Genomic DNA, 13,425 nt, shown 5'->3' with positions numbered 1-13,425 from the left:
AGGTAACAACTTTGCCAGATAATGACAAATTTCAATACTTTATAGCTTAAACGCATCATCCTGACAGAAAGAAACCACAAGCCTTTGCCTGTCTGTGCATTAAACTGTAAACTCTAGTTACCATGGAACTGCAGCCCTCACCAGGCCTTAGCATGGCTGTGATCCGATGCACAGAAGGACAGAGACACAAAGAGATTAACGACACCCAGTGAGAAGTAGGAAAGAAAAAATGGTTTGTTCCAGACTGAAAAAATCAAAACAACGCTTTGAAGGGACAGATAAAAAAACAAAATACATTTTCAACCAATATGACTATTTCTATGCAAATAGTAGAAAGCTGGCATTCATCATTCTCGTTAATAACAGTCATAGCTCTCTCCTACAAAACTGCCAAGGGAAGACAGATATCCCCTGCCATGTTTATTTGTATCTGTTTCCTGCTGAGCTGGGCCCGCCTGCCACTAGCTATGCCATTTCTTGATGCCTTTTGCTTACTGCTACATTATAACAAACAGATGGGAGGCTTTGGGCTATAGTTCCTGTTTATCTGGTGCCATTTATGGCCCCATTTAGGATTTTTCAGGCTCTGTTGCTCAAAAGTAAAGGCCATGGTTGACTGTTGTCCTCCAAATACACATATAACACACACATTATGGGGATATAATATATGTGTGCACATTATATATATATATATATATATATATATATATATACTTATGTAAACTATATCATTGATTATTATTAAATAATGTATATTCGATAATAAATAGTACTAATATATAGCATTAATTTACAATCCCAGCAACAGGGTATAACTGTTCCTTTTTCTTCATCATCTTTATCAGTGTTTATTATTATTTGTATTCTTGATGGTTGCCATTCTCAGTGCAGGAACATAAGATTTCAGGGTTCCCTTGATTTGCATTTCTTGATTGCTAAGCCGTTTTTTCAAATATCTGTTAGACATCTATTTGTATTTCATCTTTTGAAAAATGTTTCATTAATTCAATTGCCAATTTATTGATTGAGCATTAATTTTCTTGGTGTTAAGTTTTTTGAGTTCTTTATATATAGGAATGGAACTACTATATGATCCAGCTACACCATGTCTTAATATTTGTCAAAAATAATTAAAGTCAGCCGGGCGTGGTGGCGCACGCTTGTAATCCCCGCGCTTGGGAGGCAGAGACAGGAGGATCGTGCAGGTTTGAAGCCAGCTGCCCTGGCTTAAGAGAGCCTGTTTCCAAATAAAAATATAAAATAGGTCTGGGAGTGTAGCCCGGAGGTAGAAGGGTTTCCAGGAACCCCAGTACCACCACCACCAAAAAAAAAAAAAGATATATGCATACCATGCATACCCATGTTTAGAGCAGCACAATTCACAATAGCCAAGTTATGAAACCAATTCAGGTGTCTGTCAACAGATAAATGGATAAAGAAAATAAATGTATGGACATACACTTTTCTGTCTAGCTGATATACAAAGCACCCATCAACGGAGGCTATTTCTTATTTTGAGAATATTTTGCCAAGTGGAGAGACTTTAGATTCTCTGCATCTTCTTTAAATTCTTCATTAAAATGGAACGGTTCCTCCCTGAGCAAACATATACCATGGAGCTTTACTCAGCTATAAAGGAAAAATGATGTCATTTTTCAGGAAAGTGGATGGAACTGGAGACCATCAAGCTAAGTGAGATCAGCTAGTCTCAGAAAATCAAGGGCCACATGTTTTCTCTCATACATGGAAGTTAGAGGGGGAAAGCAATAAAAGAGACTTCATGAAAATGAGGAGAGACTAGTAGGGTAGCAGAAGGCAACCAGGGGAGGGAAAGGAGAATACAGAGAAGGAAATAGGTCAAACCATACTGCGTGCATATATAAATGTATTGCTATGAATCTCACTATTATCTATAATTATTGTGGACCAATAATTTTTGAAATTAGTGTTCTCAGAGTCCAGGCACTGAGAGGTCTTATAATTTCACTTTCACCCTCTTGGGATTCAGCTGCACTACATATATCTTGGGTTGGATTACTGAATGATGAGAGTCCATCTGGGGAAAATGAGACCCACCCAGCCCTCTTACAATTCAGTACTAACTGGCTCTGCAAGCTACATGTGGCTAGGAGTGATCCCAACTAACACCACTTCAGGCAAAGAACTGTACACAACCAGCAGAAAGAATCACAGGAAATAGTAATGAGAACATCTTGGAGCTATTTGTTACTCAGCAATAGATAACTAAGACAGAAAATGCCATGGAAAAAACCTAGAGCCATGTGGCACTACGTTGGGACCAGAAGGTGATGAAAGCAAGAGTCTCATCCTGTTCACCAAGGCCTGAAGCACAGTAAAAAGAAATCACCTTTGGAGCCTCCGTTGGGACCAGAAGGTGATGAAAGCAAGAGTCTCATCCTGTTCACCAAGGCCTGAAGCACAGTAAAAAGAAATCACCTTTGGAGCCTCCAGGAAAGGCATCATGTCCAGGAATGCCAGATGGCATCAACTGAGAGCAGATGACAGAAAACATATCCAACACCTGTGGGTCTGGCTGGGGAAGTGCTTGGCAGTGATCAAAGCTTTCATGGTGAACAAGGTGTTAAAGAGACCTCAAGGAAGAACTGTTCCATTTCAATGAAAATTTTAGAGAAGATGCAGAGAATCTAGTCTCTCCACTCTGCAAAATATTCTCAAAGTAAGAAATGGCCTCTGCTGATGGGTGCTTTGTAGATTCAACTAGACAAAAGCTCTCTGGAGTATATATAAAAATACTGTTTTAAATTTTTCTGTATATTAAGATGTTTTAACATCTTCAAATACCTTTCTGGTTAGAGAGGACACTGCCTCTCTTGGGCTGGATGGTTCATAGGGTTACAGAGGCTCATCACTCAGGGTGAGCCTTCTACACGCAAATGAACCTGTCCAAACTCCTCTGGCCCAAAGACCCCAGGGCCAGGTGCTGGGCAACCAGGTCTACAGAAATTATTCAAACCAGCCAATCATGACCAACTCACCCTATCCTGTCTTGTCTTCCCCAAGAAGCACCAATGCAGCCTCTGGCCTGAGCTTTTCTCTTGCTCCTTCCATTTCTGCCTCCTGACCTCCCTGGTGTTTCCGTGTGGCCTCTGTCTCCAGGACCAGTGATGATGCCCTGGGCCTCGCCTCTGTCTCCTATGGCCGCACCTGCCTGACCTTCCCATAAAACAGCAGAGCGCAGGCTCCCAGCATTTTGGAGGGTGAAGATCAGGGGCACCTTGCATCATAGTCCAGCACAGAAAGGATCTGCCTGAAAGTTATTTGTGACATGGGCTTCTTGCCAACTTGGTGAACTAAAACTGGATATGGAGAACATCTACAAAATTAAAGGTTGCACCATGTTGAGTTATGACAGGACAGACAGAAATGGTTTAAAATGAGTTGAAGTCTTGGGTGTCTCGAATTCTACTATCAGGAAGCAGGCTAAGAAAGTAAGTTTGAAGGAAGGAAACATAGGCTATTTGTATGAAAAAAAAAAAAAAAAAAGGATAACATGGACAGGGGGTGGAGCTCAATAGTGGAGGGCTTGCCACTATGTAGGAGGCCCTGGCTTAAACCTCCGGCACTGCACCAACACAGACACCCAAGGTCAGAGAATGAGAAAAGCAGATTAGCAAGCCACTCCTGGGGAAAGAGCTGGGCCCGAGTCCAGGCACATTCCTGTCTCCAGAGTAAGACACTGGAGTAACGACCAAACAGAAGTGCTGGTAATTCTCTTACACCTGTTTGAACACTGCATGTTTAGTGTGTGTGTCAGGAGATGTGGAACTAGTATTTTCTGGACATGTGTCCAGATCAATGAGGCTTCTGGCCTCATTCGGACCCAGAGCTTACGCAGGTGAAGGAAGGTCTTTCATGGAATGGAACTTAAAAACGATGTTTTGAGGGATGAGATGAGTGCATTTTTCATGTGAACAAGATATGATTGCTGGGGCCAGAGCATGGGCTGTGGTATATCATTTCCAAAGATGGCTGCCCATGGTTCTCTTCACTCCTGTACCCCGGTGTTACTTCCGCCATCTTGGACATGTGACTTGCTTCAACCAATGGGACACGGCAGACACAGCATTTTGGACTGCCAGCAGCCAGGCTTCCACAGGCCTTCAAGTGCCTGCTTTGGCCCTCTTAAGATCTAATCACCGTGAAAAGAGCCCCAGCTAGTTTACAGCATGATGAGAGACACAGGCAGAGAGAGAAAGGAGAGAGAGAGCGACAGACAGACAGAAAGAGATAGACAGAGATAGAGCGTGTATGCCAAGACACCTGCACTCCTCCATGGATTTTCCAGCCCCAGGAGCCACTCCAGCAAACGGCTATGAGCCTTTGAGATGAATCCTTTTTATCAAACCCTGCCCCAGATCAGGAGTAATTAAATGACTGTTATTTTTTATTTATTTTATTTTATTTTATTTTTTGGTGGTACTGGGGTTCCTGGAAGCCCTTCTACCTCTGGGCTACAGTCCCAGACCTATGTTATACTTTTTTATTTAGAAATAGGGTCTCTTAAGCCAGCGCGGCTGGCTTCGAGCCTGCGCGATCCTCCTGTCTCCGCCTCCCAAGCGCGGGGATTACAAGTGTGCGCCACCACGCCCAGCGACAGTTATTTTTTAAACCACTACATCTTCAAATGATCTGTTATGCAACCTCAAATACCCGAAAGACCTGCTGAAATAGTAGAAGTGGAAACGTGGAGAGTGTACTCCACATACAGTGATTTTAGTAAAAGTATCCTATTTTTCCAAGCATGACCTTTGCACTTCTTGTTTGCTTTTACCTATTTTCTGACAACTTTTGACTTTAAAATAGTATGAGTGAATAACATATTTCAAAACACCATAAGTAATGAGTATAGACTTGGTGCTGACATACCATTTTAATATATATTTTGTTGGTGCACTACAGTCTCACATCATGATGTGGATCATGTTGACAGTGGCACACATTCACACAGTACTCGGTGCCCTCCCCCTCCCCATTTCCCTCCCTCCCAATACTGAGTGTCCAGGTTAACAATGTTATATTCACATGTATACACACAGTCCCAGGTAGCAGTTCCACTGATGAACCTCAGCCTTCTTCCTCCCTTCCCCTTCCTCCCTGGCTCCACTGAGGAACTCCTTCATTATCTGGAGTCCCTCTGATATCACAAATACTCCCTAGCTCGAGCATATTAGAGAAAACATAAGTCCCTTCTCTTTCAGTGCTTTGCTGATCTCGCTTAACATAATGTTCTCCAGGTCCTTCTGTCTTCTTACAAATGACATGATTTTATTCTGCTTTATTGCCAAGTAGAATTTCATTGTGTGTGTTTCCTATAATTTTGTAATCCATTCATCTGTTTATGGAGACCTAGGTAGGTTCCATATTTTGGGTTATTGTGAATTGCACTGCTATGAACATGGGTATGCATATGTTACTGTAGTTCTCTGATTTCACCCCCTTTGGAAAGATACCCAGTAGTGGTATAGCCAGATTGTATGTTTAAAAAAAAATACACACACACACACACACACACACACACACACACACACACTTACTTTTGTGGTACTGAGGGTGGAACCCAGGGGCTTTTTTCTACCTCCAGGCTATACTCCCAGACCTATTTTATACTTTATTTGGAATCAGGGTCTCACTAAGTTGCTGAGAGCCTCACTAAGTAGCTGCAGCTGGCTTCGAACCTGCGCGATCCTCCTGTCTCAGCCTCCCAAACACTGGGATTACAAGCGTGCGCCACCACACCCAGCGATCATATGTTTTTAATGCAGAGACAAAACCAATTTTACCCTTGACTCATATAGGGCATTTAAGGGTAGGTAGATGGTAATATGCTTAGACAGGATAGCTCAGTGCAAACTATCATGGTTGTATCAATAGAAACATTATTACATTAAAAGTAGTAAGGCTCTTAAAAACCCAGCATGCTAGTTGGAGTTGAGCGACTTGTGATTAACAATGCATGCATATGTAAATGCATTGATGTACAGGTACTCTGGGTGGGGTGGAATTTTAAGAATGTACTGAGATAGAGAAGAGGAAAAGAATACTCAAGAGTGTAAAAAGGCTTGCGAGTGCAATCCTCACGTGGAGAGGAGCGGCTTACCTGACAGGCGGACGGGTGAGTGTGGTTGAGGTCCCAGTGTGAAGACACGATGTCAACAGACTTCTGGGCCATGTTTAGTAGATTCATCCAGCCTTGGAAAAGCGGTAAGTGAAACGGTGCGTTTTCTGAATAGTTAAGGCCTTCAGGAATATTTTCCACCAGGGCAATTCTTAGAAAAGATTTTGTAGAAATAAACACAAAATCCAGTCACATTTAAAGCCATCGCTCTTTTTTTACACATTTATACAGACAGTTGTAAAATACTCTTTGATCTTTCTGAAGACATACTTTCCTCAGTAATTCACATTTTTCCACCAAAGTTCTCTCAGGTCTCCACTATGCTAATCTGTGTTCTGAGAGTTTATGCTTTTTCCCAGGGTTAGCATTTATATTTCAGAAAATCATAGTATATGTCCCTAATGTCCAGTTTCAAACTAGCCTAAAAAATATGCAGAGTTTTCCACATGAGCACCTTCTTTTTTGGGGAGTGGGGGGATGGAATCCAGGCATTCTACCTCTGAGCGACACCTCCAGCCCTATTTTTTTTTCCTTTATTTTGAAACAGTGTCTCACTGAGTTGCAAAGGGCCTCATTAAGTAGTAGCTGAGGCTGTCTGCAAACCATGATCTTTCCTCCCATGATCTCAGCCTCCCAAATGCTGGGATTACAAGCATGTGCCTCCACACCTGGCTGCATCTTCTTCTACTAATATATTCTGTATCCATGTAATTCTTATACATGATACTACTTATGCAAGCTACTTGAGACTATAAATTAAGTTTTGCATATCTTTGTTTTCTTATATAATATTGAGCATATATTAGAATTCAATAAATGTGATTAGTATTGCTTAACACCCTGATTGGCACTTTTCAGCCTAAAGTGTAGAGTAATACTGAGAAGAAAATGATAAAAAAAAAAAAACATGTATTGTGGGGCTTTATTAAAGTCAGAGACAAGAAATATATAAAATGGCAGTAATAACCATGCCCCAATTAAACTGAAATCAGTAATATCCTAATAAGTTACTTTATTTTTTATACTTTTTAATATATTGACCACAGCTCCACTGTGACCAACTCTTTTGGGTAGCCTCTATGGCTGTGCTGTGATTTGGGTTGGACTAGTTCCCCAAAGGCTCATGTGTTGAAAGCATGTTCCCAATGCAGCAGGGTTCAGAGGTGGGTGTGGCAGGAGGAGGGGTCACTGGGGCATGGCCCTGAGGATGGTCTCTGTCCCTGGCCCCTCACACTCAGATTCATATTCTCTCTCTGTCCGTGTCTCTGTCTCCTTCCTTCCTTCCTTCCTTCTTTCCTTCCTTCCTTCCTTCCTTCCTTCCTTCCTTCCTTCCTGGCTGCCATGAGCTGGGCAGCTTTCTTCCACTATACCCTGCAGCCATAATGTTTCTGTTTTGGAGCTCGCCAACCATGGACTGAAACCCTGAGACATGAAAACCCTCTGAAACAAAACTAATCTTTTCTCCTTTAAGTTGTTCTTGTCAGGTATTTTGGTCAGAGTGATGGAAAAGATAACACAGGCTGCTGTTCTTTTGCTTCACACTTCTTAGGTGACATATAACAAAAGAATGAGCAATTTATTTTCATTTTAGTAAACGTATATTCTTCAATTCTCAATTGATTGAGAAAGCTCAAACTCTTATGAAGGTAACATGTTAAATGCTTCCAGGACAGTAGTCTGTTTCATTCATAGATGCATAGGGCATGCCAAAGACAAAGACATGATTTGGGTTTGGGGATGTGTAGCTCAGTGGTAGAGAGGCTCTGAGAAAAAGGAGGATGAGAAAGAGAAGGAAGGAAGGAAGGAAAGAAGGAAGGAAAGAAAGGAGGGACAGAAGTTGAAGTTAGATTGTGTGATTCTATCCACATTTAAAGCCCAGTGGCCTTCTAATAGAAGCTAGAAGCCAGCATAAATAAATGACTGGAGATAGCAGTTCCAGCCTACAATCAATGAATACATTTAAAAACTACCCAACAGACAAAAAAAAATTCTAACTAAATGAAAACATGATAGAGCTCATGAATTTAATTTACTTTGACATAAAACATTCTGATAAAGGCAAGAGAAGACCCAAGAATCCCAGATAAATCAAATAGGTGAAATATGGGATATAGGAGAACTGAACATCGTAGATGGGGCCACACGGTCCCTTTCTTCACACTGTCCCGGGACTTTTGGGAGGCATACAAGTCAGTCAGAATTCACAGTTTCTTTTTTGGAAATCTTAAACCAGGTGGGGTTTTTGTTACTGTTGTCATTTGGAATGGAGATTATGGCCAGGGGCGTTCTACCTCTGAGCTACACACTGTTTATTTATTTATTATTTTATTTGCGGGTCTGGGTATAAAACCCAGAGAATATTAGCAAGCAGCTGTAGTTTTGGCACCATTAGGTTTTTGATTTCTTTCCAAGTCAAGATGGTCCCATCCAGGTAGTCCTTGGCAGTCCAAGGATAAGAACGGTATGTGATGAATGGATCGCTACATTTTACAGAAAGCACAGCATTTCCCAGGTGGCCTCGGGCATTCGCCACAAAGTCTCTGCGTTGAAATCCTTTCGCCTTGCCAGGCGTGGTGGCGCACGCTTGTAATTCCCGCGCTTGGGAGGCAGAGACAGGAGGATCGCGCAGGTTCGAAGCCAGCCGCGCGCGCTGGCTTAGGAGACCCTGTTTCCAAATGAAAATGTAAAAATAGGTCTGGGAGTGTAGCCCGGAGGTAGAAGGGCTTCCAGGAACCCCAGTACCACCAAAAAAAAAAAAAAAGAAAAAGAAATTCTTTCGCCTTCTCAAGATTAAGGCTGACAGCTGGGAATCTGGGAAAAATTGCAAAATATATAACTTTTGTAATATGGGTCCTTTTTGGCCAGGGTCAATGGAGAAAAGGTAAATATCTTCAATTCACTAACAAGGTACTACTGCAATATTTCATCCTCTCCAAAACAGTCTGCCCTAAATTCTCACCAAAACCCAATGTTCAAATAATGCTGGGTATAGATATATGAAGTTATCAATTTAAATCTCAATAATATGTATGGGAAGGGTGAGGGAACAGGATGAGATCTGGAGGGAAAGCCATCGTTATGATGTTTAATTACAATGCACCAATAAAAGCATATGCATGTTGCTATATATAGTATAATATAATGAAAGTATTTAACATATATCTATTTCATGTAAAAGCGTATACACACACACACACACACACACACACACACAGATGCAACATCCTGGCGAGGTGACAGCCTTACACTACTTTTTTTATTGCAGTACCAGAGATTGAACCCAGGGACATTCTACCTCTGAGCTACACCCCAGCCCTATTTTTATTCTTTTGAAATAGGGTCTCACTAAGTTGTGGAGGGCCTCCCTAAGTAGCTGAGTCTAGCCTCAAACCTCTGATCCTCTTGTCTCAGCCTCACAAGTATTGGGATTACAAGCGTGTACCACCACGCTCGGCTCTTACACCACTTCTAAAGATGGGCAGAATACTAAACCTACAATTTTATTTTTTTAATTTCTTTGTGAAGAGATTTTTATTAGCAGTGTGCTTAGGAAAACTAAATACAATGGAAAAACATGCAAAACAGAGAACTCTATTCACAACAGACCATTAATATTCACATGCAATACATACATCTTATTTAAATACAAGAAATTGACTTTGATTATAAAATTCAAATAGTGTTACTATTATTATCCTTACAAGAATTTTAATGGCTACATTATTCACCTTTTCTTTGGTGATTACATTGATACATTCTTCACATGAATTTACTTAGTCTTTAGAAACCTCATCCACTATGAAAAGGTTACATTTGAACATGTTTTAATTAATAATAGGTAATTACTACAAATCCATTAAAACTGTGTTTAAAATTTAAAATGCGTATTGTATAGTTTTGGCTTGGTTTGGAATGGTTTTTCCATTTGATAAGATTTTTTCTTTTTAAAAATTTTTTTTCTTTAAAAATTGTTTTACTGGTGCATCATACTTGAACATAATAGTGAGATTCAGTTATACATTCCTAAAAAACATAAAACATTATTTGGACCTCTAATTTAATGTTGTAAAAACTGGGACAAGTTTGAAATTTTTTATCCAGAAAAAAATATCAAAATTGGTGTCCATGCTGATCAAAAGATGAAAAAGACTTTGGGCCTGAAATGTTAAGCATTAACTTAATGTTTTAGAAAATAACAATTTAACACAAATTCAAATAACTTGCATTTGAAAAAAATTAATAATATTCTGCTATCACTTGAACCCTTACCCCACAAGCTGGCATGTCCTAGGAGGTGTGCCTTCGTTTGTTTGGTTATATCAGTACCCCAACTTTAGTGGACCATGTTTAGTTTTAGCCAGTAAGTTTCTTCAAGGATTTAAAAAATTACAATCCTGTGGAAGAAGCAAGCAACTACTATGACGATAATAGCTAGAACAGATGTCGATAAGACAGGCGCTTCCTACAAACAGGGAACAAACACTGTTCTCCACTGAACGAACTGTAATGCAGTTACTGAAACAGCACCCATTTGTGTTGTAGTGTGGGACTCTAATTCTACCAAGATTTGTGCTGTTTATGGTTTCATGTCTATCAAAGTGGCCATTTTCAACTTGAAATGTGACCCAGGTTTTTACCTTGAAATTGGTTTTTGTAAAGAGCCTACAATATCCTTCACAGACTTATGTTAGAACTGGCTGCACTGAGAATGTGAGAGAACAAGCAGCATGTGGAGTGTTGAACCCCAAAACCTCTTCCTAAGTCGGCTGCTTCTGATTCTGCGTGTTTTGCTAGGTGCTGAGTGTATGTTAACAGCCATGTGTATTCCCAGGTTACATTTTAGTAATGGGTCCAAAAGTAGCCATCAAACAGGACCCGCCTTACACAAATACGTGCCATCAAATGCAGAATTGTGCTGGGTGAGGTAGTGCATGCCTGCTATCCCAGTACCTGTGCCAGTTAGTAAGCAAGGGGGAGGGAAAATGACCTCCGTGTGTTGTCTTATGCTGCCAGTTGCAGGCTATTTAACATAGCAACAAACATAAGCTGAATCAGGCAGAGAACTGCTGGGTCGGCATGGCAACGAGTTAAGATAATGGACACTGAGACCTAGAAAGTTACAGACCCCAGGACTTAAAGGGGGGCTGAGGACTCCTTTTAAGGGGGTCTTGTATCTCCTCCTGCAGTTGTTTTGTTTTGTGGTAATAGGGATTGAACCCAGGGGCATCTACCTCTGAGCTACAGCCTTCCCCCAGCCCTACCTTTTATTCTTTCTTTTGAAACAGGGCCTCACTAAATACGGAGAGCCTAAGTAGCTGAGACTGGCAGAGAACCTGTGATCCTTCTATCTCGGCCTCCCAAGTACTGGGATTACAAGTGTGCACCACCATACCCAGCACCATAGTTGTTGATTAAGCTCCATGATATCAATCAGACTGGCTGTCCTTAAGATAAAAAAGCATAAACTAAATATAAGATCTGGAGTCTATAGTGGACAAGGGTGTCTTGTTTCAGGTACCCCATCACTTTGATGTGATGCTTTCTCTCTCGATTTGTAATTAATCCTACTTTAACGTGGCAACAACTTGTCCCAACCCATTATTTTTATATGGGCCTCGGAAAAGAAACCACTGGGTGGTGAACACAAAACCATAATACTTATGAGGCTGAGATGGGAGGATCACAGGTTTGAGGCTAGCCTCAGCAATATAGTGAGACCCTCACCAATTTAGCAAGGCTCTGTTTCAAAATAATATTGGGCTGGACGTCTAGCTCAGAGGTAGCTTGTCTAGAGAAGGGGCAGATCTAGTTGAGTCAGAAAGTTGATTGGTTAAGCAAAGATGTGAGATAAAATTCTTTATAAAAACTGTTCTATATCCAAAAACTTGAGTAACTTATTTTCAAGTTACTCCTCAACACCCCCTCTTGTGTAGTGCTTTAATCTAATTTCTGTTCCTTCTTTCTGTCTTTGTAATAATAAAATTACTTAAGTTTACAGCAGAAGAGTTTGAGCCATTCTTTTTCTAAAATAGCTCAGAACAAGAACCCGTGGCCACATCTCACACTAGTACAGTTTTGTTGTACCACCGTAACAGGGCCCACGGCATGAGAAGGGTTAAAAAGTTCTAACTGGAGAAATAATGCATCATATATCTCCTTTTTTTTTTTTTTTTCTATTTCACACTTTTTTCCCCCTTAGTGATCCAAGCCTTGGCAGTTGGTAAGATTATCAAGAGATTTTCAGGAACAGAGAACTGGGTCAAAGCCAAATATGGGAAATGTCTAATGGTTTCTGTTTGGTAGCAGCGCTGAGACAAGTGAAGAGGCGTGGGAAGGAAGCAATGGAAAGAACCGGAGGGAGAAGGTGGGAAAGCTCACAGCAGTCCAGAAAGATGAAGTGCATTCTTATTACTGTCTTTTAATAAACACCAAAATAAATTATGAATTTGTAGGAAGAATAACCATCGCACACTTAAAGTCTGGGGCCCACACTTTGGTAATGAATCTGGGGGCGGGGGGGGGGGGGGGCTCCAGGATAATGGACCTTCCCACTTAATCTGCCATCCTTGTTTAGCCCCAGTGACACAGGGCTTGTTTCCTTTGCTCTGCTGGAAGAGCTCTCTAGAAATCCACTTTGAAATGACTTGACTTATTCCTGTGACCTATCATTTTATTTCCTTTAACAACCAACAGCTGGCTACTCTCCAGGGGCCCTATCTAATTAGCGTATGTGCAGAACTCATTTACATGTCATTACAGCCCTTGCTAAACTCTCACTTCTCCTGCAAGAAAAGAAAAAGAGTAGGCAGGGCTCATTAAAATTCACCTTTGGGCAATCCTTGGCATGCCCACTTGCCATCTCTAAGAGAACACTGCCCGGAGGAGGTAGTGCTGTTTATGTCACCATATAACTGGGAGGGAAGCTGATGGACAAGGGCACAGTAGGGCCCTAATCTCTTCCTGCTTCTTTTCATGGTTCTTTAAATGACCTGAACTGGGAGCCCAGGGAGCTAGGTGGAATAAACACGATAAAAAGCTTTTCATTTGTTAATAGATTGGAGAAATCGAATTCTGTTCTTATTAGTATTTATTCTCTACACTTAATATGATGATCACAATTACCCTTTCAATGTGGGAGCAATCTTGCACCTTCTTAAATATTTGCAGTTCTCTTCTAATAAGCTAGTAAGAAATAAATTTCATGCATTGACTAGCTTTAAAAAGTGCTCTTTCTTGGCCAGGCACGCATTGTGGTTTGCGGATAGCCT

The 13,425-nt window shown here is 41.0% G+C and overlaps 1 protein-coding gene across 1 annotated transcript in view; it reads right to left on the bottom strand.

Annotated features, from left to right (window-relative positions):
- Positions 1–13,425, bottom strand: part of PLD5 (phospholipase D family member 5) — a gene marked incomplete at both ends in the record, with an annotated part of 318,682 nt that overhangs the window by 119,668 nt on the left and 185,589 nt on the right. Inside the window, one exon of the mRNA XM_080698695.1 lies at positions 6,140–6,308. Coding sequence (XP_080554821.1) covers positions 6,140–6,308 — 169 coding nt within the window. The remainder of the gene's footprint in view (positions 1–6,139; positions 6,309–13,425) is intronic.

The sequence above is a fragment of the Muscardinus avellanarius genome (genome assembly GCF_963383645.1).
Source record: "Muscardinus avellanarius genome assembly, chromosome: 7".
Lineage (NCBI taxonomy): Eukaryota > Metazoa > Chordata > Mammalia > Rodentia > Gliridae > Muscardinus > Muscardinus avellanarius.
This window is presented reverse-complemented; position numbering and strand designations above follow the sequence as displayed.